Raw genomic sequence first — 26,825 nt, 5'->3', positions numbered from 1 at the left:
CCTGCAAAAACATCCCCACACCATGATGATGGTTGTCCTTCTGGAACGTTCTACTATCTCCACAGAGGAACTCTGGAGCTCTGTCACCTCCCTGACCAAGGCCATTCTCCCCAGATTTCTCAGTTTGGTTGGGCGGCCAGCATTAGGAAGAGTCTTGGTGGTTCCAAACTTCTTCCATTTAAGAATGATGGAGGCCACTGTGTTCTTGGAGACCTTCAATGCTGCAGAAATATTTTGGTACCCTTCCCCAAGCCTGTGACTCGACACAATCCTGTCTCGGAGCTCTACGGACAATTCCATCAAAATCATGGCTTGGGTTTTGCACTGTCAACTGTGGGACCTGATATAGACAGGTGTGTGCCTTTCGAAATCATGTTCAATCAGTTAAATTTACCACAGATGGACTCCAATCAAGTTGAAAAACATCTCAAGGATGATCAATGGAAACAAGATGCACCGGAGTTCAAATTCGAGTCCCATAGCAGAGGGTATGAATACTTATTTACATAAGTGATTTTTTTTTTTTTTTTTAAACCCTGTTTTCGCTTTGTTATTGTTAGTTATTGTGTGGATTGATGAGACCCCCCCCCCCAAAAAAATGATTTAATTCATTTCAGAATAAGGCTGTAACGTAACAAAATGTGGAAAAACGGAAGGGGTCTGAACAGTTTCCTGAATGCACCTTATATTAGAGTGAGCTACAAATCTAGCATGAGCACTTCAGTAGCTAACTATTTGAGCAGCTTTGTGTTCAACACTTGGGATATACAATAATACAATGAGTATGTGAGTCAAAATGGCTAATGAGAAAACGGGAAGCAAAAAGAGAAGAGCATCAAGGAAACGTTTAAGTATCCTTTAAAGTTGCCCTTAAATCAACTATTTAGTCATAAAACATAAAATAACACCTTTATGGTTTCTACACATTCTCCTTTTGATGCTAGCTAGCTGTCTAACCCTTAATGTCAAGACTGGTAGCTAACACATTAAACCCAGAGGCTGTGTCATCCATTCTCCTTTGATGCTAGCTAGCTGTCTAACCCTTAATGTCAAGACTGGTAGCTAACACATTAAACCCAGAGGCTGTGTCATCCATTCTCCCTTTGATGCTAGCTAGCTGTCTAACCCTTAATGTCAAGACTGGTAGCTAACACATTAAACCCAGAGGCTGTGTCATCCATTCTCCTTTGATGCTAGCTAGCTGTCTAACCCTTAATGTCAAGACTGGTAGCTAACACATTAAACCCAGAGGCTGTGTCATCCATTCTCCCTTTGATGCTAGCTAGCTGTCTAACCCTTAATGTCAAGACTGGTAGCTAACACATTAAACCCAGAGGCTGTGTCATCCATTCTCCTTTGATGCTAGCTAGCTGTCTAACCCTTAATGTCAAGACTGGTAGCTAACACATTAAACCCAGAGGCTGTGTCATCCATTCTCCCTTTGATGCTAGCTAGCTGTCTAACCCTTAATGTCAAGACTGGTAGCTAACACATTAAACCCAGAGGCTGTGTCATCCATTCTCCCTTTGATGCTAGCTAGCTGTCTAACCCTTAATGTCAAGACTGGTAGCTAACACATTAAACCCAGAGGCTGTGTCATCCATTCTCCCTTTGATGCTAGCTAGCTGTCTAACCCTTAATGTCAAGACTGGTAGCTAACACATTAAACCCAGAGGCTGTGTCATCCATTCTCCCTTTGATGCTAGCTAGCTGTCTAACCCTTAATGTCAAGACTGGTAGCTAACACATTAAACCCAGAGGCTGTGTCATCCATTCTCCTTTGATGCTAGCTAGCTGTCTAACCCTTAATGTCAAGACTGGTAGCTAACACATTAAACCCAGAGGCTGTGTCATCCATTCTCCCTTTGATGCTAGCTAGCTGTCTAACCCTTAATGTCAAGACTGGTAGCTAACACATTAAACCCAGAGGCTGTGTCATCCATTCTCCTTTGATGCTAGCTAGCTGTCTAACCCTTAATGTCAAGACTGGTAGCTAACACATTAAACCCAGAGGCTGTGTCATCCATTCTCCCTTTGATGCTAGCTAGCTGTCTAACCCTTAATGTCAAGACTGGTAGCTAACACATTAAACCCAGAGGCTGTGTCATCCAAAATACATTTGCATGATTTACCCATAGTGCAGCCTCACATTTTCCAACCATGCTCAGGAGAGTTTTAAAATAAGATAAACCGATACGTGATAAATAATTTAAAGCACAATCAATATTTAAACGATGGGCCCTTGTTGTAAGAGAGCAGATGAGGGCTGTTTAATTAAGACATTGTGGGATAAAAATAATGGGGTTCTATTGAGAACAACAATTATTTTTTAGGCGATACGGCAAAACTGTTAATCCATCTATCCAACTAAAGACACAGGAAACTCGCACGCACGCACGCACCCATACACACGCACACAGACACCTGCACATATGCGCTCACACTCACACACATTAATGAGCCCAGTAATGATCCAATAATCCCACTGATATGCCATCAATGTTTGCAATGCACACAGGTGACTTCTTAAATGACGTGTATCAAATCACAATGTTAATCGTGATGTCTATTGTTGCGAGATTTTCATGTTTGTTTCAGTGTCATTGCCTCTGCGATACCAGGCTGCTAACACCAGCTATAAATAAAACAACAATTTATTTCAGTGCGATCAACACACAGTTTTGCCTATAGCACTCCGTGATGCAGTAGCGATGGTAACCTTGGTCGTAAATAGCTGGGGTTATTTTTTTTTCGGGCACATTTTACGACTGCGCATTTATATCATTGTTAATAATTTAGAGCTTCTGTGAGTCATGTGTTTGTTAGAGGATGCAAACAGTTTAATAGCTGAGTCACATCATAATAAACTTCATAAAAGTCATAAAAACATTCAGTCAAAAGAAAAGGAACTTGAGTATGGAGGACAGACGGGTGTAGGATTATTATTTAAAAAACATCGGACTATTTAGCAAACAACGAACATGTACCAGATGGCAGTCACATTCAATATGAAACTGGTGGCCCTGAAGAGGCAAGTACACCTATACATTCCGTTAAGTGTCATCTCATCTCGCTTTCAACAAACGTAATTACGTTAATGAACAAGGCCGTCGCCCATCACACCACATCTGTTTGACAGTGCACGGTGGCTAACTCAGCTGCTAGCATTAGGACATGTTAATAAGCTATGTTATGCTAATATTGTGTTTGTTTGCCTGACCTCCATGCTGGTAGCGGTGCGTGGGGACTGCAGACAGCTGCATGCTAATACTGCAGGGAGTCCACTTCCCTAATCATGAGAGAGAGAGGGTGGAGGAGAGATGCAGTAGGGAAGGAGGGTGGAGAGAGGGTGGGTGGGTGGAAAGAGAGGGTGGGTGGATGGAAAGAGAGGGTGGGTGGAGAGAGAGTGTGGGTGGGTGCAGGAGGAGGAGGAGGAGAAAAGGGTGGACTAAACAGCAGGACTCTGCCAGCTTGTTAATTGGACCTGACCATTAGGAATGCACACACCCATGACAGATGACATTTAAACAACGCACCACAGCAGTGTAACGTTGCACAACCCCGTCTGTAGCATAGACACTCCTTATCATAAAATGGGCTGGTGGCTGCGAGGCCACGCCTCTCTACGACTCTAAACACTCATATTTAAGGGTGTTACACTTTTTATCCAGTTAAATGCAGCAATGCCAAACAGAGTATCAACAAACTCAAAATACTCCAGGAGTGACTTCAAAGTGGTGCGTGCCACTGTAAATTTACGGATAAACATTTACAGTTAGCTACTGTAAAGAGCAAAGCATTAAGGGCACTCTGCTGTAAAATTATTTGACACATTTTTTACAGTAAGGTACTGTATTACCTGTTTTGCTGTATATTTTACAGCAGCATAATTTGAATTATGGTGCATTGTGGGAAAATGTTGTGGTTGGCTAAATAATCTCTGGCTCATTTATCATATTTTGAGGCGAGCCTTATTTGTTTCACCTGTTAGTGAAAATGCTGTACCCAACAGAATACAGTACAATACCATATTTTTAAAACTAAAAACATTTACCTCTAAATCTACAGTAATTTACTAGCTACTGTGCTGCCAGTAATTTACTGTAATTCGGTTCCACCCCACAGAATACAGTAGCATACTGTATTTTTTGGTGTGCCAAAAAGCATTCGAACACTAGTGGGTGCATGTTTTTCTTTTTCTGACTCATGAACATATTTTGAGGCGTGTGTTGTAAGAGGCTATATTTGTTGTTGCTGTTAGTGAGTGCTGTACTAATTTAACTGAAATGTGGCAGTAGTTCCATAACAACTGAATGTGTATCATGGACAAATCAGAGTGGCAGGAAGTTTCAACTCTTTAATGGTTGAGTTTTAGCCATGTCCTTTTGCCCTGTAGTCACTGCCAGTTTAGAAGCCTTTGTTTAAGCCTCTAGAAGTGCAAGTGAATTACAAATATTCATTGGTATGCTGTAATATATAATTACTATTCACTGTTAGCAATTGCTGTGATTTTATTGCAATGGCTTCTGTGCTGCCAGTAATTATTGTAAAAACAATAGGACATATTTTACAGTGTGTCCACGTGTGTGCGTGTTCTATGTGTGTGTGTGTTCTATGTGTGTGTGTGGTGGGCTCATTAATCTGGCCTTGCCCATTATTTTTCCACAGAGAGACTAATCACACGGCTGTGATGCGCTCCAGGGGGTTAGGCCGGTACAACCCATCCTTCCATCCCTGCCTGCCTGGGACACACACAGCTAGGCAGGCAGCACTCTGTCTCCCCTCTTGCTCCCCTCTTGTCTCCCCTCTCTGCTCCAATCCAATGAGGGTCATGGAGGTGATGGAGCTTCCCCACTATTTAACTGTGACTCATGTCATGACTATCGCAGCACATCTAGTACCTAGTTACACTCCCTTCCTTTTCCCTGTCCTGCTCCACTAACCTGTATGCCAGGGACAGAGCACGGCGATTGCCTTGACATAGCATGACCACTGCTTAGCAGGCAGGCTGTGGCACAATGTTCACGTTCGTTAAGTCATCCTATTAGGATCTTTTAATCGTCTACCTCTACAGGTAATCCGATGATCATGATTGACAGGTACTGGCATAAATATCTGCAGCTGTTCTTGTTCTAATTTCGTTTTTGTTAGACTTCTGTTCTTCAACAGGCATTTATCCTCAAAGGTACACGGTGTAAAAGTAATCAAATGGCTGACATGTTGTTTCTATGCAATAGCCTTGTGTGTGTACTGTGTAATAACGATTAAACAATCGAATGCAGGGCTTCTCCGCTTTCAATTGCTTGCAGGGCACAGGGCTGCTTACTTCACAGACACGGTGTAAAAGCCCATCTTGCCTTGGATGCTGCGTTTGCCTCATGATTTTTCATGCACTAGTCTTACTCAGGAGGGGCAGATCAAAAAAGCTAATTCACACATCCACGGTGGTAAGCAGAAAACGAGACAGTGGTTGCTGTGATCGTCAAAATGACAAACTCAGATGTGGTTACGCTGCTGGTTGATTTAGTGAAAATCACTGCAGCTTCATTAAGTGTTTTTACGAGATAAGCGGCGCGGAAGGAAAACGCACAGGCGGCAGGTTTTGGTGGGCATCTTCCCAGTTTAGTTCCACTCGCAGGGGGAATCCACTGGTGTCACTTGCCAGACAGCGCTTCTGCCAGCCAGCCAACCTCACATCACTTTAAGCACACGAAATAAATGTCCTCTATTATATCAAGCTCTTCATCAGCCCTATGCAAATTCATGGTCATTGATGTTCAGAATCAACCCACCTCATACACTTATTAAAATCTCCTCAGATTCCAAATGTTCTTGTCTTAGAAGTTTAAAGACGGAGCTTCAGATACAAGACAAACGTTTCTATTATCCAATCAGGTGATCCAATAACCTTTCACCCCAGCTCAAGGATTCCACACTCGTACATTGTGACGTCATTATACATTAGGCTACATTATATGCCACGTTCAAAGCTGAACAGTTGATAAAATGCTGAATATTACATCAAAATGTCTGCAATACATAGATTGGTTGAAATGGACAGTGTAACAGAACAATTAATTATTGATGTACACTGATTGATTGGCATATAGCACAAGGACCTGAGTTAAATGGGTCATTGGTTCCTGAGAGGCCCACAGATGGAGTAGGGAGGGATGTAGAGAGGGGGAGGCAGTATTCTGTGGACTGTAAGTTGACTAGTATGTGGCGTTTATTAAGATCCCCATTAGCTGTTGTGAAAGCAGCAGCTACTCTTCCTGGGGTCCACACAAAACATGAAACATAACATAATACAGAACATGACTAGACAAGAACAGCTCAAGGACAGAACTACATCAATTTAAAAAAAAGAAAAACAGCCCACGCAGTCCTGATAAACTCAGCAAAAAAAGAAACGGCCCTTTTTCAGGACCCTGTCTTTCAAAGATAATTCGTAAAAAATCCAAATAACTTCACAGATCGTCATTGTTAAGGGTTTAAACACTGTTTCCCATGCTTGTTCAATGATCCATAAACAATTAATGAACGTGCACCTGTGGAACGGTTTATAAGACACTAACAGGGCACAGACGGTAGGCAATTAAGGTCACATTTATGAAAACTTAGGACACTTTCTATTGACTCTGAAAAACACAAAAAGAATGATGCGTGAACGTGCCTTAGGCATGCTGCAAGGAGGCATAAGGACTGCACATGTGGCTAGGGAAATAAATTGCAATGTTCGTACTGAGAGACGCCCAAGACAGCGCTACAGGGAGACAGAACGGACAGCTGATCGTCCTCGCAGTGGCAGACCACGTGTAACAACACCTGCACAGGATCGGTACATCCGAACATCACACCTGCGGGACAGGTACAGGATGGAAACAACAACTGCCCGAGTTACACCTGGTTCGCACAATCCTTCAATCAGTGCTCAGACTGTCCGTAAAATACTGAGAGGGGCTGGACTGAGGGCTTGTAGGCCTGTTGTAAGGCAGGTCCTCACCAGACATCACCGGCAACAACGTCGCCTATGGGCACAAACCCACTGTCACTGCAAAAAGTGCTCTTCACTGATGAGTCGTGTTTTTGTCTCACCAAAGGTGATGGTCGGATTCGCGTTTATCGTCGAAGGAATGAGCGTTACCCCGAGGCTTGTACTCTGGAGCGGGATCGATTTGGAGGTGGAGGGTCCGCCGTGGTCTGGGGCGGTGTGTCACAGCATCATCGGACTGAGCTTGTTGTCATTGCAGGCAATCTCAACGCTGTGCGTTACAGGGAAGACATCCTCCTCCCTCATGTGGTACCCTTCCTGCAGGCTCATCCTGACACGACCCTCCAGCATGACAATGCCACCAGCCATACTGCTCGTTCTGTGCATAATTTCCTGCAAGACAGGAATGTCAGTGTTCTGCCAAGGCCAGCGAAGAGCCCGGAACTCAATCCCATTGAGCTGGGACCTGTTGGATCGGAGGGTGAGGGCTAGGGCCATTCCCCACAGAAATGTCCGGGAACTTGCAGGTGCCTTGGTGGAAGAGTGGGGTAACATCTCACAGCAAGAACGGGCAAATCTGGTGCAGTCCATGAGAAGGAGATGCACTGCAGTACTTAATGCAGCTGGTGGCCACACCAGATACGGACTGTTACTTTTGATCTTGACCCCCGCATTGTTCAGGGACACATTATTACATTTCTGTTAGTCACTTGTCTGTGGAACTTGTTCAGTTTATGTCTCAGTTGTTGAATCTTATGTTCATACAAATATTTACGCATGTTAAGTTTGCTGAAAATAAACGCAATTGACAATGAGAGGACGTTTATTTTTTTGTTGAGTTTATCAATACATACACACAATACATACACACAAACTATCTAGGTGAAATATGGGAGAGGCGTTGTGCCGTGAGGTGTTGCTTTCTCTGTTTTTTGAAACCAGCTTTGCTGTTCATTTGAGTAATATAAGATGGAAGGGAGTTCCATGCAATAATGGATTTATATAAGGGAGTAGAAGGCGGGAGGGATATAGGGATGGATGGAGAGAAAGAGACTAGGGGAGCAGATTGTGGAGACCTGGCTGTGGAGGGAGAACAAACACCTGGCTAATGTCTCCACAGGCTCTAATTAACATCTGACCCAGGCAGTGCTGCCTGCTTGGTGGCCTGTTACCAAGAGCCACCGTTATTCCCCCGCCTGCCAAAGAACCTATATCACCGGTGACCTTCTACCGCTGTGTAGGACATGGCATCCATTTAATCCCCCATCCAAGGCTTTTCATTGGCCATGTTTCTGGCTCTGTAGCCTTGATCAATCAACAGATAAGGGAGGCTTGTTAAAGAGCTGGTTTACACACACATCCCTCCCACCAGATTACAACACAGCTCTACTCCCCTGGCAACAGGGAACTGGACTAAGTTAAGAGACCTACATGTTTTGAGAGTGTGCACACAACATACTGTATATATAAAGCATGCCGGGATGTTGAACTTTACATGGACTTCATGGGTATCAAATACACTTGATATTCGGTATTGAAAATGATTCGATGTGGTGGGGGTGAAAAATCATTGTTGCACAAATGGCTTTCGCACACACACAAAAATGAGGGCCCCTCAAGGTTCTTTGGTAAGGGTGATGGTTCTCTTTTAGTGGTAATTCAAATGTAGGGGAGGTGGCTGATTAGAATATTTTGGGGGGTGTTTTGCTCACAGCTCTTTTTGTGCAACCGTGGGTGAGAGTGTCATTCCAGTTTATCTAGTGTGTTGTGTTATGTCATTACATATTATATATGAATATGACCAATGATGGTGTCTCGTGGCAGACTCATGTATGGCCTTAGTAGTTCACAGTTCTCTACCCAGGGACCCCAGCCATTCCAGAGCCAACACAACTGATTCAACTTGCTAATAATGGGGCGGCAGCGTAGCCTAGTGGTTAGAGCGTTGGACTAGTAACCGGAAGGTTGCGAGTTCAAACCCCCGAGCTGACAAGGTACAAATCTGTCGTTCTGCCCCTGAACAGGCAGTTAACCCACTGTTCCCAGGCCGTCATTGAAAATAAGAATGTGTTCTTAACTGACTTGCCTGGTTAAATAAAGGTAAAATAAAAATAATACCTGTGGAATTGTAATAATATAAACTCAAATAAAAACCTGTATGGTTCCACAAATAACCTTTGAGATTGAGAAATGTTCTTTACAGAACCATTCTCTATAAAGGTTCTATATAGCCCCTGAAAGGGTTGTGACCATAGTGGAATTCTTTTTTTGGTGCTACATCTAACCTTTTTTTAATGGTTCTTTATAGAAAAGTGGTCACTAACCTTTTCTGAGTCAAGCTCCCTTTCACATTCAAAAAGCAATCCGAGATCTACTGCTCAGATGTATTTTTTATCATGACTTAACATGAAGCCAATAAAAACAGTTCTGTGTGGATGAGGTTTGTGCAGGAGTCAGGCCTAATACATTTCCACAGCATATTGGCTATATGCCTAACATGCCTATATTGCTCTTCTCAGACCATGTTATATTTCAAATCTTGAGCTTTGATAACAAAATAGATCAGTTGGTGTAGCACTTGCAAGGCACAGCTGAGCATAAATTGAAATGATTTGCAAATAATTCGCTTTTTTATTTTTGGCCATTGTGCTTTGAAGACAACTGGGAAATTATGACGTCAGTGATCTTCAGGTCGCAAAGTCGGAGCTCTAGAAAGAGCTTCCGAGTCTGATGACCGACTTTGAACAGTTTGATGACTGTTCAAAGCAATTGGGAACTCGTTTTTTTTTTCGAGTTCCCAGTTGTCTTGAACGCACTGAAGTCGGAAATCTGAGATTTCTGAGTTCCCAGTTGTTTTGAGCACAGCATTAGTCTCAGCGGAGGGAGGGAGAGAGCAGCAGAGGGTCCGCCTCATGGTCCCTGCTCTCTCCTTCCTTTCCTCCCTTGAGACTGAGGGTACACTGTCTCCATCCGATGGCGGAACTCGAGTCGCACCGCACCTGCCTCTTGCACCAATTCATGTTGTTCCTATGATAAGAGATTGTGAAATATTCCTCGATATTAAAATAGACACGCCACTATTAATAATACAAATGCAGGGCTATCGATACAGGCCCATGGGGAGGCGCACAATTGGCCCAGCGTCGTACGGGTTAGGGAGGGTTTGGCCGGCAGGGATATCCTTGTCTCATTGTGCACTAGCGACTCCTGTGGTGGCCCGGGCGCAGTGCACGCTGACACGGTCGCCAGGTGTACGGTGTTTCCTCCGACACATTGGTGCGGCTGGCTTCCGGGTTGGATGGGCATTGTGTCAAGAAGCAGTGCTGCTTGGTTGGGTTGTGTTTCGGAGGACGCATGGCTCTCGACCTTCACCTCTCCCGAGTAAGTACGGGAGTTGCAGCGATGAGACAAGACTGTAACTACTACCAATTGGATACCACAAAATTGGGGAGAAAAAAGGGTCGATATTTTTATTTTTTAAATGGGAACACTGCCGAGTACGCAGAGCTTCTGAATCAACTGCACCTACCACCAACAGTGCAACACACACAAAAAACACAAGCCTTTATCATTGGCTTTCCTACAGAAATCGACTGGTTGGTGACCACTGTTATAGAACCATTTAGAACCTTATGAGTTTGGTTATTCATAAAACCTCAAAGTGGGCTAGGTTCCATATAGCACCAAAAAGGGGCCCACTGTGGTTACCAGCCAAAATAACCCTTATTTGGCACTATATAGAACCACTTGTTTTTAGCATGCAATGCACTCACTATCATTTTTTCTTTTCTTTATGGAAATCAATAATAGCAATTTAGTAAGATAAAGCTCCAGCATGCTGATCCATCTCGAGTCAATGCCAGGGGAGCTGAATTAATTAGCCCCTTATGTCATATATGTACAATACTTAATTCAATAAAAGTGCTATATTTCATGCAGAGCAAGTGCACTTTACCCTTTGAGAAAACAAAAGTGTGTAGTGGTACAGTACATTTGCTGCGCTACACACTCTAGCTGTGAGCTATAATGAATATTCATTAAACACTAGCAATGAAAGCTTAACTGACAGTTTCCATATCGCCTCTAACCCCTTCAGAAAATACATCAACAGTTTAGCATTCTCTTAAATACCTTAACATCTCCAAAAAGAGGCATTAACGAAGAGTATTTAACATTGTTTTTTCAGCATTTTTTCAAATTTACTGTACATTGTAACTAAAAAAGCTGGAGATCTATACAGTCTCTATACAGTCTCTACAGTGCTCTGACCATATGACCTCTTAAAAGAGGAAAGCCTGTGCTCTGACCATATGACCTCTTAAAAGAGGAAAGCCTGTGCTCTGACCATATGACCTCAAAAGAGAAAAGCCTGTGCTCTGACCATATGACCTCATAAAAGAGGAAAGCCTGTGCTCTGACCATATGACCTCATAAAAGAAGAAAACCTGTGCTCTGACCATATGACCTCTTAAAAGAGGAAAACCTGTGCTCTTTCCATATGACCTCATAAAAGAGGAAAACCTGTGCTCTGACCATATGACCTCTTAAAAGAGAAAAACCTGTCCTCTGACCATATGACCTCATAAAAGAGGAAAGCATGTGCTCTGACCATATGACCTCTTAAAAGAGGAAAACCTGTGCTCTGACCATATGACCTCATAATAGAGGAAAGCCTGTGCTCTGACCATATGACCTCATAAAAGAGGAAAACCTGTGCTCTGACCCATGACCTCATAAAAGAGGAAAACCTGTGCTCTGACCTATGACCTCATAAAAAAGGAAAACCTGTGCTCTGACCATATGACCTCATAAAAAAGGAAAACCTGTGCTCTGACCATATGACCTCATAAAAGAAGAAAACCTGTGCTCTGACCATATGACCTCATAAAAGAGGAAAACCTGTGCTCTGACCATATGACCTCATAAAAGAGGAAAGCCTGTGTTCTGACCATATGACCTCATAAAAGCACAGAGCACTGTCATAGGCTACATCATTTGTCATGTCCACCAGTGTCCACGGCTCCACTTTGATCAAATAATAGTCTACATGACAGTCCTGTCCATGTAGAGTACCTGTATTCCTCCTGGGTGAAAACTGGTATGATGGAGGGTTGCAGGACAGTGATAACCACCAGGGTCTTGTTGACTTTCATTGGCTCCCCGTCGTCATAGGCAACAATAACCAGCTGAAGAGGGAAATAAAATCAATTTGATGAATAGATGAAGTGGAACATGGGGTGTCACTCAAAAGCCCCCAACCCCCTCTCAAATCAGTAATTGTAAATGGGTATGTACTCACGCTAAACACTAGATTGGGCTCTTCATTGAGGTTGACTCGTGTGATGACGCTGCCTGTGACTTCATCCACGTCAAAGATGCTGCCACTGTAAGGTTCCTCATTCAGGTCCAGTCTGTAACGCACATGGCTGGCAGGGGTGCCCTGTGAACAGGAAAACACACACCTCCTGTTCATTTATCTGCAATGACAAGACTATCTACCCAAAGCTCTAAGGCAGGAACTCGGTTGGGTGTCTAGATCATTTTGGGCGGTGAAGTGAGGGGGAATGAGAGCCTCCAGGGGGAGAAAACATATCTCTCTCTCTCTCTCTCAATTTTTTTAATATTCTAGTTGATTTTCCATGATGAAATAGCTTCTTGAGATGCTAAGACCCTGCTTGTGCCCAGTAGCTTGGCTGGCAGCAAAGAACAAGGAGATTAGTCTTCCCAGTCAATAGCCAGTCATGAGCAGGCTTGCAGTGTCTTCCTTTGTTTGAATAGAGAGAAAGCTACACTTTCAACAATATATTTTTTATGATCACACACTTTCACAGTGTGTGATCATAACATTTAGTGACAAAGCAACTACTCTGCCTATCAGATTGATTAAAGGGGGAGGGGTTCACTCTGGGGTGGGGTATTAAATAATACCAGTATAATGAATGCTGATTGTGTAGCTTGTTCATAGGATCGTGTTAATTGCGTATCGCATATAAAACATTATTAGACAAGATGGGAAATGAGAGGAGTAATTGAACTCCTGATATCAGAAGCCCAACAGAGTGTGATTACCTTTCTCTCATTAACAACTGATCTTCTCTATTGTGACACCAAACATTCCCTCCCTGCATGAATACTGAACAGTTGGGAGAAAACATTGAACAGCTTGCACAGCACACTGAATTCACTTGTGAGATGTTCGATAAAACAACAGAACAGAACCAAAGAGACTTGACTTGAGTCTCATCCAGCTTTTACTTGAGTTTCAAAAAGTATCATCTCTTTGAGGACCAACTTGGACATAGGATAGCTTATGCTACAAAAGCTCATATTAAAAGGCAGACCATTGTGTCTGAGATGCTGAGGACAGTGGAGGGAACAGTGACATCGTCACATAAAATGTGCATTGTGGACTGCCACCCTCCACAGCTTATCTGTCAACAAACTTGGATGGAGAGAAGGAAAGAAAGAAAGAGCGCGAGAGAGGCAGAGAGTGGTAGAGAAAGAGCGAGAGAGGGGAGAGGAAGGGAAGTAGACGAAAGAGAGAGTGAAACAAGAGGGAGGGAGGTTCTCTGCTCCGTCTCTTCGCCTGAATTCATGACCAGGAGTGACCTGTGTGTGAGACTGGGGGGCTGGCCTGCTTTGAGGCTCTCGTCAGGCTAGGTGCCAGGAAGGCTCTGTGGCGTCTCCATCTCCCTCCCCGTCTCTTTCAGTGATTCATCTCGCAGCTCAGCTTGAGAACCTGCCTTTCCTGTCATCTCAGAACTGCTTTACATACTACGGAGAGAGAGAAGTGATGCGGAGTGGGGCGCTGGCAGCACCAGTCCCAGCCCAGCCAGGGCCTCCCATCCATGTAGAGAGATATCACAGGGGCTCAGCTCAGCCTGCCAAGCCTGCCAGGCAGAGGTGGTCTCCAGCGGGGCAAGCCTGGACCTCCGATGGGGCTCTCTACTCTTCCTTTCCTCTGCTCTCTTTTGTTTTTCTGTCCTGTTTTCTTCCCTCCTCTACTACCGACTGCTGTGACCAATAACACAATTCTTTGGAATAACTTGACCTATAACAGGACAGGTAAGTTAAAGAGGAAACTGTCTTTATACAGTAAGCTCTGTCCTACTGTACCACTATGCACTAGCTACATATGGAATATTATCTATGCGTTTGAGAAATGCCTTAGACTATTTCCACTGCATATCACTTGACTGTTATCATTCATGAATAACATTTGCTCTGTGCGTTATTTGTTCTGAGAGATCGTAAGTCATCTACCAATGTGACGGGTGAATTTGTGAAATCAAGCGTTTAATACCATTGTATATTCAGGAGCTTGTTGCCGAGGCATGGATAATTCTCCACGCCTTGAGACGTCGGCTTGGTAACACTGGTATTATTTTTTTCAGGCCACGGGCCAATGAAATCCCACAACACAGTAAGCATGAGGAATATGCTCCTATACGACATGCAGAAGGCAGATTGCTTTCTGCCTGAAGGTCCACCCATGGCTATAAGATGTAAGAACATGTAGTGATATCAACCTCTGTCATGAATAACCATCTATAACTCATGTATGAATGAAATCCACCAACACAAGACATTATAAATAAATGAAAGCCCAAAATGACGAGACTTTGACTCCCACAGAAATAATAGCATAACATAACCAAAACACACTGCAACAACTCCAACTTCGACCGATGCACACTATCTGGCCAGAAGTATGTGGACACCTGCTCGTCGAAAATCTCATTCAAAAATCATGGGCATTAACATGGAGTTGGTACCTCCCTTTGCTGCTATAACAGCCTGTGCTCTTCTGGAAAGGCTTTCCACTAGATGTTGGAACATTTCTGAGAGGGGGACTTGCTTCCATTCAGACATAAGAACAATAGTGAGGTCAGGCACTGATGATGTTGGGCAATTAGGCCTGGATCACAGTAGGCATTCCAATTCATCCCAATGGTGTTCGATGGGGTTCAGGTCAGGCCTCTGTGCATCCCAGTCAAGTTCTTCCACACCGATCTTGACAAACCATCTCTTTATGGACCTCGCTTTGTGCATGGGGGCATTGTCATACTGAAACAGGAAAAGGCCTTCCCCCAAACTGTTGCCACAAAGTTGGAAGGGCAGAATTGTCTAGAATGTCATTGTATGCTGTAGCGTTAAGATTTCCCTTCACAGGAACTAAGGAGACTGATCCTCTTTCACCAAACTTTACAGTTGGTACTATGCATTCAGGCAGGTAGCATTCTTCTGGCATCTGCCAACCCAGATTTGTCTGTTGGACTGCCAGATGGTGAAGTGTGATTCAGCAGTCCAGAGAATGTGTTTACACTTCCAGTCCAATGGCGGCGAGCTTTACACCACTCCAGCTGATGCTTGGGATTGCGCATGGTTATCTTAGGCTTGTGTTTGTGCGGCTGCTCATCCATGGAAACCCATTTCATGAAGCTCCAGATGAACAGTCCTTGTGCTGACGTTGCTTCCAGAGGCAGTTTGGAACTCGGTAGTGAGTGTTGCAACCCAGGACAGACAATTTGTACGCCCTATGCGATTCAGCACTCGACGGTCCCATTCTGTGAGCTTGTGTGGCCTACCACTTCGCGGCTGAGCCGTTGTTGCTCCTAGACATTACAGTTGACCGGGGCAGATCTAGCAGAGCAGAAATTTGACGATTGACTTTTTCGAAAGGTAGCATCCTATGATAGTGCCACGTTGAAAGCCATTGAGCTCTTCAGTACGGACCATTCTACTGTCAATGTTTATCTATAGAGATTCCATGGCTGTGTGCTAGATTTTATAAACCTGTCAGCAACAGGTGTGGATGAAATAGCTAAATCAACTAATTTGAAGGGGTGTCCACATACTTTTTGGCATGTAGTATATCTAAATCAATAACCATTCCAACAATAGGACACCATCCTCTGTGAACCATGCTTATTAATTAGAAACACGTCATGCAAACACAACTACAATGAACAAGCACAGTAACCTTTTCTCCTCTAAATCGCTGGCTTGGACAGAGTCAATCACTGTCTCACCGGCATCGCCATGGGAGCAGAAACCTGGCAGCCATGTTGTAAAGTTACAGTCAAGCACAGAGCACAGAGCCGTCACATTGTTGTCTACTCACAGGAGGGTCTAGGTCCTCTGCCTGTACCGTGGCGACCACGGTCCCCTTGACTGCGTTGGGAGCCACCATGCCCCTGTACACCACCTGGCTGAACACTGGAGAGTAGTCATTCATATCCTGGAGAAGAACAAGAGAAACACAACCATGCAATTAGTGAGATAAGTGTCTGAATCAACAGCTCTTTTGACTGTAAAAACCTACTACTGCGACGACTACTACAAACTACTGCTATATCTGCTACTACTACTGCTAATACTACTACTACAACTACTACTGCAATTTCTGCTACTGCTTCTACTACTGCCTCTATTACTACTACTACCGCTGCTACTACAAACTACTGCTACTACTACAAACTACTGCTACTAATACTACTAAAAACTACTGCTACTACTAAAAACTACTGCTACTACTAAAAACTACTGCTACTATTACAGACTACTGCAACTAATACCAACAACAACTACTACTGCTATTGCTACTACTACCACTGCTAATGCTACTAATACTGATACTACTCCTACTGCTACTGCTACTACTACTAATAATGCTACTACCACTGATATTACTGCTAATACTGCAACTTCTACTACTGCTATGACTATTGCTACTACTACAAACTACAGCTACTGCTACTACTACTGCTAATGCTACTAATACTGACACAACTTCTACTACTGCTACTAAAAACTACTGCCACTGCTACTACCACTATAACTACTACTACAATTAATACTGCTGCTTCTACAACTACTACTACTGCTACTAATACTGACACAACCTCTACTACTGCTACTAAAAACTACTGCTACTACTACTACCACAACTACTACTATAAACTACTGCTGCTATTACTACTACTACTGTTGCTGCTGCTACAACAGCAACTACTACTACTGCTGCTACCCCAACTACTTCTACTGCTAATGCTACTAATACCGATACAACTTATACTACTGCTACTCCAAACTACTGCTACTGCTGCTAATACTGCTACGACTACTGCTACTACAACTACTACTAGTACTACTAAAACTACTGCTATTACTAACAACTACTGCTACTGCTGCTGCTACTACTACTAAAATCTACTGCTACGACTACTACTGCTACCACTACTACTACGACTACTACTCCTATTGCTACTACTACTAATGCTACACTAATGCTACTAATACTGATACTACTCCAAATACTATTGCTACTACTACTACTACTGATAATGCTACTAAAAGTACTACTATTGCTACTATTACTATCATTAATATTACTACTATTACTAACACTGATACAACTGCTACTGCTACTACTACTAATACTGCTACTAGTACGACTACTACTACTACAAGTACTACTACTGCTAAAATCAAATTTACTGGTCACACACATATTTACCAGATGTTATTGCGAATGTAGCGAAATGCTTGTGTTCCTAGCTCCAACAGTGCAGTATTATCTAACAATACATACACATCTAAAAGTAAAAGAATGGAATTAAGAAATATATAAATATTGGGACGAGCCATGTCAGAGTGGCATTGACTAAAATACAGTAGAATACAGTATATACATTTGAAATGAGTAAAACTGAATGTAAACATTATTAAAGTGAATGGTGTTCCAGGTCTCTGAACAGAGGGCAGCAGCCTCTAAGGTGCAGGGTTGAGTAACCGCTGAATAGTGTTCCAGGTCTCTGAACAGAGGGCAGCAGCCTCTAAGGTGCAGGGTTGAGTAACCGCTGAATAGTGTTCCAGGTCTCTGAACAGAGGGCAGCAGCCTCTAAGGTGCAGGGTTGAGTAACCGCTGAATAGTATTCCAGGTCTCTGAACAGAGGGCAGCAGCCTCTAAGGTGCAGGGTTGAGTAACCGCTGAATAGTGTTCCAGGTCTCTGAACAGAGGGCAGCAGCCTCTAAGGTGCAGGGTTGAGTAACCGCTGAATAGTGTTCCAGGTCTCTGAACAGAGGGCAGCAGCCTCTGGTGCAGGGTTGAAACCGCTGAATAGTGTTCCAGGTCTCTGAACAGAGGGCAGCAGCCTCTAAGGTGCAGGGTTGAGTAACCGCTGAATAGTGTTCCAGGTCTCTGAACAGAGGGCAGCAGCCTCTAAGGTGCAGGGTTGAGTAACCGCTGAATAGTGTTCCAGGTCTCTGAACAGAGGGCAGCAGCCTCTAAGGTGCAGGGTTGAGTAACCGCTGAATAGTGTTCCAGGTCTCTGAACAGAGGGCAGCAGCCTCTAAGGTGCAGGGTTGAGTAACCGCTGAATAGTGTTCCAGGTCTCTGAACAGAGGGCAGCAGCTTCTAAGGTGCAGGGTTGAGTAACCGCTGAATAGTGTTCCAGGTCTCTGAACAGAGAGCAGCAGCCTCTAAGGTGCAGGGTTGTGTTTAACCGGTGGTAGCCGCTATTTAATAGTCTGATGGCCTTGAGATAGGCCATGCTACCATTATTACTACTACTACTCATACTGCTGCTACTACTACTGCTACTAGTACTATTGCTACTGCTCATACCGCTCCTACTACTACTACTATGCTATAATAACAATAATAAAGATACCCCTCACAGTTAGATGCTCAGCATGAGAAGCATGTCTGTGTATGCATGAGTTTGTAAACAGATAGCCTCCATTAACATGCTGCATCTTCAGAGTGTTGGATTGATTTCAATATTTTTGTAAATTAGTGAAGTAGCTAGCACCATCACTGTCACTGCTGCTGGACATGGCAAACCATTTCCCCCTGCTCATCGTTCGGCGGCCTTCACAACTGTCAGCCTGGCCGAGAGAGTCTCCCATTAGCACTTAGGCAGAGTACTAAACCAAAATGTCATACAGAAATATCTATTTTACCTAATTATGAACACCCCTGAGTCAATACTTTGTAGAAACACATTTGGAGGCGATAAGTCTCTAAGAGCTTTGAACACCTGGATTGTACAATATTTGCCCTTTATTATTAGAAAACATGTTTCAAGCTCTGTCAAGTTAATTGTTGATCATTGCTAGAGAGACATTTTCAAGCAGATTAAAGTCAAAACTGTAACTAGGCCTCTCAGGAACATTCAATGTCATCTTGGTAAGCAATTTCAGTGAAGATTTGGTCTTGCCAGTGTAGATTTGGCCTTGTGTTTTAGGTTATTGTCCTACTGAAAGGTGAATTAGTCTCCCAGTTTCTGTTGGAAAGCAGACTGAACCAGGTTTTCCAATAGGATTTTACTTGTGCTTATTGCTTTATTTTTGTATCATAATAAGCTCCCTAGTCCCTGCAGATGTCAAGCATACCCATAACATGATGCAGCCACCACCATGCTTGAAAATATGAAGAGTGGTACTCAGTGATGTGTTGTGTTGGATTTGCCCCAAACATTACACTTTGTATTCAGGACAAAAAGTTATTACCACTATTACTTAAGTGCCTTGTTGTAAACAGGATGAATGTTTTAGAATATTTGTATTCTGTACAGCCTTCCTTCTTTTCACTCTGTCATTTAGGTTAGTATTGTGGAGTAACCACAATGTTGCTGATCCATCTTAAGTTTTCTTATATCACAACCAATAAACTCTGTAACTGTTTTAAAATCACCATGATGGTGAAATCCCTGAGCAGTTTCCCCCCTCTCCAGCAACTGAGTTAGGAAGGAAAACTGTATCTTTGTAGTGACTGGGTGCATCAATACACCTTCCAAAGTATAATTAATAACTTCTCCATGCTCAAAGGGATAGTCATGGTCTGCTTTTTAAATTTTTTACACATCTACCAATCTGTGCCCTTATTTGCGAGGCATTGAAAAACCTCCCTGGTCTTTGTGGCTGAGTCTGTGCTTCAAATCCACTTCTTGATTGAGTGCCCTTACAGATACATGTATGTGTGGGGTACAGAGATGGTGTAGTCATTCCAAAAATGGTGTTTTTATTGAACGCAGAATGAGTCCAAGCAACTTATGCGATTTGTTAAAGCACATTTTTACGCCTGAACATATTTAGGCTTCCCATAACAAAGGGGTTGAATACTTATTGACTCAAGACATTTCAGCTTTAAAATGTTTATTCATTTCCAAAAATGTTCAACAAACAAAATTACACTTTAACATTATGGGGTATTGTGTGTAGATTAGTGACACAAAATGTCAATTTAGGCAACTTTAAATTCAGGCTGTAACACAACAAAATGTGGAAAAAGTCAAGGGGTGTGAATACTTTCTGAGGGAGCTGTACACTCAATAGCAGACCATGAGACTTCATTATGGCTGACACAGCGGGGCATGCAGCGGAGGGACTGTTTTAACTTCAGGCTTGGGAGAGATCATTAGACTGTGTGTGTGAACCACAAAAGCAACAGCTTTAGGTGGAGCTATGCCAAACCCATAGTCACTGGTAGAGGACATCAGTACTAAATAAGTCGTATTTTCCGAAGACACTGTGTCTGACGACTGAAGAGACCCAATAATGAGTGCTGCTACTTGGATAGCTTGGATCAGAACAGAAAACATCTAGAATCTGTCCAGTGGCTGCTCAACTATTCATCATTAAGACAGAGCTACATTCAATAGAGTATGTCGCCTCACAAAGTCCAAGATGAGGCCAGGCTAGTTCATGTATACAAATTACACATCCTTCCCTGGCCTCCTCGTGCTCACAGAATTTATACATCCTTGGTACAGTACCTCGGCTTGTTAATAAAACCTAGCGGTTCTCTGAGTGAGTTTTGCCCTGGCAGAGTGGAAAATGCTGCGGCAAAGAATCTCAACTGTGTTATTATGTTTCTATCGATGGTTTCCTCATCAAGTCTATACAACCCATAGAAGCGATCTCACAGCTTAATCACTCCGCTCTCCCTCTAGTCTCCACGGACCAGGCATCACGTTACATTACCATCCTACCTCGCGCCGCACTGTTCTGTCTCAACAGCAAATAATCATCGATTAGCATCGCCAGACGGAAAGGTACACTATCTGTTTCCCTGCCCTTTAGATACAGGAAGGAGGATGGATACACCTCATTTGTACTTTTCATTCCTTTTCCCATGTTGTTTTGGCTGGTAAAACACACAGGTCATCGTATTGGTGACGAGTGAGGGAGTGAGGCGTTAGGAATGAGGGAGTGCGGCGTTAGGAATGAGGGAATGAGAATGCTAAACCCTAACACAAAGCAGCAGTGCTTCACAGCTTCAAAGGTGTCGTCCTCCAGTGTCCCTCTTTAACAGTATCCTTTTTTTCATGAGTAACATATCTATGTAGCAGCTAGATTGAAAGAATTCTACTCAAGGACACCGGCTGAGTACTACAGTCTTGTTTAAGTGCAGAGTAATACCACATCACCATCCTGATCTATTTTAGTGGCTACTTTTCTACTGTTCTACCGTTCTACTGTACCACAGTACTACTATAATACTGTTCTACTGTACTACTATAATACTGTTCTACTGTACTAATGTTATAATGTTCTACTGTTCTACTGTAATACTGCACTACTAAAATACTGTTCTACTGTACTACTATAATACTGTTCTACTGTTGTACTATAATACTGCTACACTGTTCTATTGTACTACTGTTCTACTGTACTACTATAATACTGTACTACTATAATACTGTTCTACTGTTGTACTATAATACTGCTACACTGTTCTACTGTACTACTATAATACTGTTCTACTGTACTAATGTTATAATGTTCTACTGTTCTACTGTAATACTGCACTACTAAAATACTGTTCTACTGTACTACTGTTCTACTGTACTACTATAATACTGTTCTACTGTTGTACTATAATACTGTACTACTATAATACTGTTCTACTGTTGTACTATAATTCTGCTACACTGTTCTATTGTACTACTGTTCTACTGTACTACTATAATACTGTTCTACTGTTGTACTATAATACTGCTACACTGTTCTACTGTACTACTATAATACTGTACTACTATAATACTGTACTACTGTACTAATGTTATAATGTTCTACTGTTCTACTGTAATACTGCACTACTAAAATACTGTTCTACTGTACTACTGTTCTACTGTACTACTATAATACTGTTCTACTGTTGTACTATAATACTGTACTACTATAATACTGTTCTACTGTTGTACTATAATACTGCTACACTGTTCTACTGTACTACTATAGTTTTTTTATTTATTTCACCTTTATTTAACCAGGTAGGCAAGTTGAGAACAAGTTCTCATTTACAATTGCGACCTGGCCAAGATAAAGCAAAGCAGTTTGACAGATACAATGACACAGAGTTACACATGGAGTAAAACAAACATACAGTCAATAATACAGTATAAACAAGTCTATATACAATGTGAGCAAATTAGGTGAGAAGGGAGGTAAAGGCAAAAAGGCCATGGTGGCAAAGTAAATACAATATAGCAAGTAAAACACTGGAATGGTAGTTTTGCAATGGAAGAATGTGCAAAGTAGAAATAAAAATAATGGGGTGCAAAGGAGCAAAATAAATAAATAAATTAAATACAGTTGGGAAAGAGGTAGTTGTTTGGGCTAAATTATAGGTGGGCTATGTACAGGTGCAGTAATCTGTAAGATGCTCTGACAGTTGGTGCTTAAAGCTAGTGAGGGAGATAAGTGTTTCCAGTTTCAGAGATTTTTGTAGTTCGTTCCAGTCATTGGCAGCAGAGAACTGGAAGGAGAGGCGTCCAAAGAAAGAATTGGTTTTGGTGGTGACTAGAGAGATATACCTGCTGGAGCGTGTGCTACAGGTGGGAGATGCTATGGTGACCAGCGAGCTGAGATAAGGGGGGACGTTACCTTGCAGGGTCTTGTAGATGACATGGAGCCAGTGGGTTTGGCGACGAGTATGAAGCGAGGGCCAGCCAACGAGAGCGTACAGGTCGCAATGGTGGGTAGTATATGGGGCTTTGGTGACAAAACGGATTGCACTGTGATAGACTGCATCCAATTTGTTGAGTAGGGTATTGGAGGCTATTTTGTAAATGACATCGCCAAAGTCGAGGATTGGTAGGATGGTCAGTTTTACAAGGGTATGTTTGGCAGCATGAGTGAAGGATGCTTTGTTGCAAATTTAACTTTGGATTGGAGATGTTTGATATGGGTCTGGAAGGAGAGTTTACAGTCTAACCAGACACCTAAGTATTTGTAGTTGTCCACGTATTCTAAGTCAGAGCCGTCCAGAGTAGTGATGTTGGACAGGCGGGTAGATGCAGGTAGCGATCGGTTGAAGAGCATGCATTTAGTTAGTAGCATTTAGTACTTGTATTTAAGAGCAATTGGAGGCCACGGAAGGAGAGTTGTATGGCATTGAAGCTTGCCTGGAGGGTTGTTAACACAGTGTCCAAAGAAGGGCCGGAAGTATACAGAATGGTGTCGTCTGCGTAGAGGTGGATCAGGGACTCACCAGCAGCAAGAGCGACCTCATTGATGTATACAGAGAAGAGAGTCGGTCCAAGAATTGAACCCTGTGGCACCCCCATTGAGACTGCCAGAGGTCCGGACAGCAGACCCTCCGATTTGACACACTGAACTCTATCAGAGAAGTAGTTGGTGAACCAGGCGAGGCAATCATTTGAGAAACCAAGGCTGTCGAGTCTGCCGATGAGGATGTGGTGGTTGACAGAGTCGAAAGCCTTGGCCAGATCAATGAATACGGCTGCACAGTAATGTTTCTTATCGATGGCGGTTAAGATATCGTTTAGGATCTTGAGCGTGGCTGAGGTGCACCCATGACCAGCTCTGAAACCAGATTGCATAGCAGAGAAGGTATGGTGAGATTCGAAATGGTCGGTAATCTGTTTGTTGACTTGGCTTTCGAAGACCTTAGAAAGGCATGGTAGGATAGATATAGGTCTTTAGCAGTTTGGGTCAAGAGTGTCTCCCCCTTTGAAGAGGGGGATGACCGCAGCTGCTTTCCAGTCTTTGGGAATCTCAGACGACACGAAAGAGAGGTTGAACAGGCTAGTAATAGGGGTGGCAACAATTTCGGCATAATACTGTTCTACTGTACAACTATGATCCTGTTCTACTGTACTACTACAATACTGTTCTACTGTACTAATATACTACTGCTCAACTGTTCTACTATACTACTATACTACTGTACTACTATAATACTGTACTACTATAATGCTGTTCTATGTATTACTGTTCAACTATGATCCTGTTCTACTGTACTACTACTCTGGATAAGAGCGTCTGCTAAATGACTTAAATGTAAATGTAAATACTGTACTGTAATACTGTTCTACTATAATACGGTTCTACCATAATACTGTTCTACTGTAATACTGTTATACAATAATACTGTACTACTGTAGGACTGTTCTACTGTACTACTGTACAACTATAATACTGTTCTAATGTTCTACTGAACTACTGTAATAATGTCCTAATCTTCTAATATAATACTGTTCTACTGTACTACTATAACATTGTACTACTGTACTATTGTTCTACTGTACTACCATAATACTCTACCGTAATATTGTACTACTGTACTACTATAATACTGTTCTACTATAATACGGTTCTACTGTAAAACTGTTCTACTCTTCTAATGTACTACTATTCAACTGTTCTAATGTAATACTATTATACTATACTACTGTACTATTATAATACTGTTCTACTATAATACTGTACTACTGTAGTACTGTTCTACAATAATACTGTACTACCAAATCAAATCAAATCAAATTTATTTATATAGCCCTTCGTACATCAGCTGATATCTCAAAGTGCTGTACAGAAACCCAGCCTAAAACCCCAAACAGCAAACAATGCAGGTGTAAAAGCACGGTGGCTAGGAAAAACTCCCTAGAAAGGCCAAAACCTAGGAAGAAACCTAGAGAGGAACCGGGCTATGTGGGGTGGCCAGTCCTCTTCTGGCTGTGCCGGGTAGAGATTATAACAGAAAATGACCAAGATGTTCAAATGTTCATAAATGACCAGCATGGTCAAATAATAATAAGGCAGAACAGTTGAAACTGGAGCAGCAGCACAGTCAGGTGGACTGGGGACAGCAAGGAGCCATCATGTCAGGTAGTCCTGGGGCACGGTCCTAGGGCTCAGGTCCTCCGAGAGAGAGAAAGAAAGAGAGAATTAGAGAGAGCATATGTGGGGTGGCCAGTCCTCTTCTGGCTGTGCCGGGTGGAGATTATAACAGAACGTGGCCAAGATGTTCAAATGTTCATAAATGACCAGCATGGTTGAATAATAGTAAGGCAGAACAGTTGAAACTGGAGCAGGAGCATGGCCAGGTGGACTGGGGACAGCAAGGAGTCCTCATGTCAGGTAGTCCTGGGACATGGTCCTAGGGCCCAGGCCAGTTGAAACTGGAGCAGCAGCATGGCCAGGTGGACTGGGGACAGCAAGGAGTCATCATGTCAGGTAGTCCTGGGGCATGGTTCTAGGGCTCAGGTCCTCCGAGAGAGAGAAAGAAGGAGAGAAGGAGAGAATTAGAGAACGCACACTTAGATTTACACAGGACACCGAATAGGACAGGAGAAGTACTCCAGATAAACAAACTGACCCTAGCCCCCGACACATAAACTACTGCAGCATAAATACTGGAGGCTGAGACAGGAGGGGTCAGGAGACACTGTGGCCCCATCCGAGGACACCCCCGGACAGGGCCAAACAGGAAGGATATAACCCCACCCACTTTGCCAAAGCACAGCCCCCACACCACTAGAGGGAAATCTACAACCACCAACTTACCATCCTGAGACAAGGCCGAGTATAGCCCACAAAGATCTCCGACACGGTACAACCCAAAGGGGGGAAACCCAGACAGGCCGACCACAACAGTGAATCAACCCACCCAGGTGACGCACCCCCCAGGGACGGCACGAGAGAGCCCCAGCAAGCCAGTGACTCAGCCCCGTAACAGGGTTAGAGGCAGAGAATCCCAGTGGAAAAGGGGAACCGGCCAGGCAGAGACAGCAAGGGCGGTTCGTTGCTCCAGAGCCTTTCCGTTCACCTTCCCACTCCTGGGCCAGACTACACTCAATCATATGACCCACTGAAGAGATGAGTCTTCAGTAAAGACTTAAAGGTTGAGACCGAGTTTGCGTCTCTGACATGGGTAGGCAGACCGTTCCATAAAAATGGAGCTCTATAGGAGAAAGCCCTGCCTCCAGCTGTTTGCTTAGAAATTCTAGGGACAATTAGGAGGCCTGCGTCTTGTGACCGTAGCGTACGTATAGGTATGTACGGCAGGACCAAATCAGAGAGGTAGGTAGGAGCAAGCCCATGTAATGCTTTGTAGGTTAGCAGTAAAACCTTGAAATCAGCCCTTGCTTTGACAGGAAGCCAGTGTAGAGAGGCTAGCACTGGAGTAATATGATCAAATTTTTTGGTTCTAGTCAGGATTCTAGCAGCCGTATTTAGCACTAACTGAAGTTTATTTAGTGCTTTATCCGGGTAGCCGGAAAATAGAGCATTGCAGTAGTCTAACCTAGAAGTGACAAAAGCATGGATTAATTTTTCTGCATCATTTTTGGACAGAAAGTTTCTGATTTTTGCAATGTTACGTAGACTACCATAATTGTTATACTGTACTACTATAATAATGTTCTACTGTTCTACCATAATACTGGTCTACTGTTCTACTATAATACTGTACTACTGTAGTACTGTTCTACAATAATACTGCACTACTGTAGTACTGTTCTACTGTACTACTGTTCTACTGTACTACTATAATACTATAATACTGTACTACTGTACA

At 43.0% G+C, this 26,825-nt stretch overlaps 1 protein-coding gene across 4 annotated transcripts in view; it reads right to left on the bottom strand.

Annotated features, from left to right (window-relative positions):
* The window catches only part of LOC124048149 (protocadherin-15-like), a 353,300-nt gene that overhangs the window by 66,241 nt on the left and 260,234 nt on the right, over positions 1–26,825 (bottom strand). For all 4 annotated transcript variants that reach the window (XM_046368624.1, XM_046368627.1, XM_046368626.1 and 1 more), the window contains 3 exons: positions 16,119–16,235; positions 12,294–12,434; positions 12,068–12,180 (listed from right to left, as the gene is read on the bottom strand). In XM_046368624.1, the coding sequence (XP_046224580.1) occupies positions 12,068–12,180; positions 12,294–12,434; positions 16,119–16,235 (371 nt within the window). The remainder of the gene's footprint in view (positions 1–12,067; positions 12,181–12,293; positions 12,435–16,118; positions 16,236–26,825) is intronic.

Source organism: Oncorhynchus gorbuscha, linkage group LG11 (assembly GCF_021184085.1).
Source record: "Oncorhynchus gorbuscha isolate QuinsamMale2020 ecotype Even-year linkage group LG11, OgorEven_v1.0, whole genome shotgun sequence".
NCBI classification, from domain to species: domain Eukaryota; kingdom Metazoa; phylum Chordata; class Actinopteri; order Salmoniformes; family Salmonidae; genus Oncorhynchus; species Oncorhynchus gorbuscha.
This window is presented reverse-complemented; position numbering and strand designations above follow the sequence as displayed.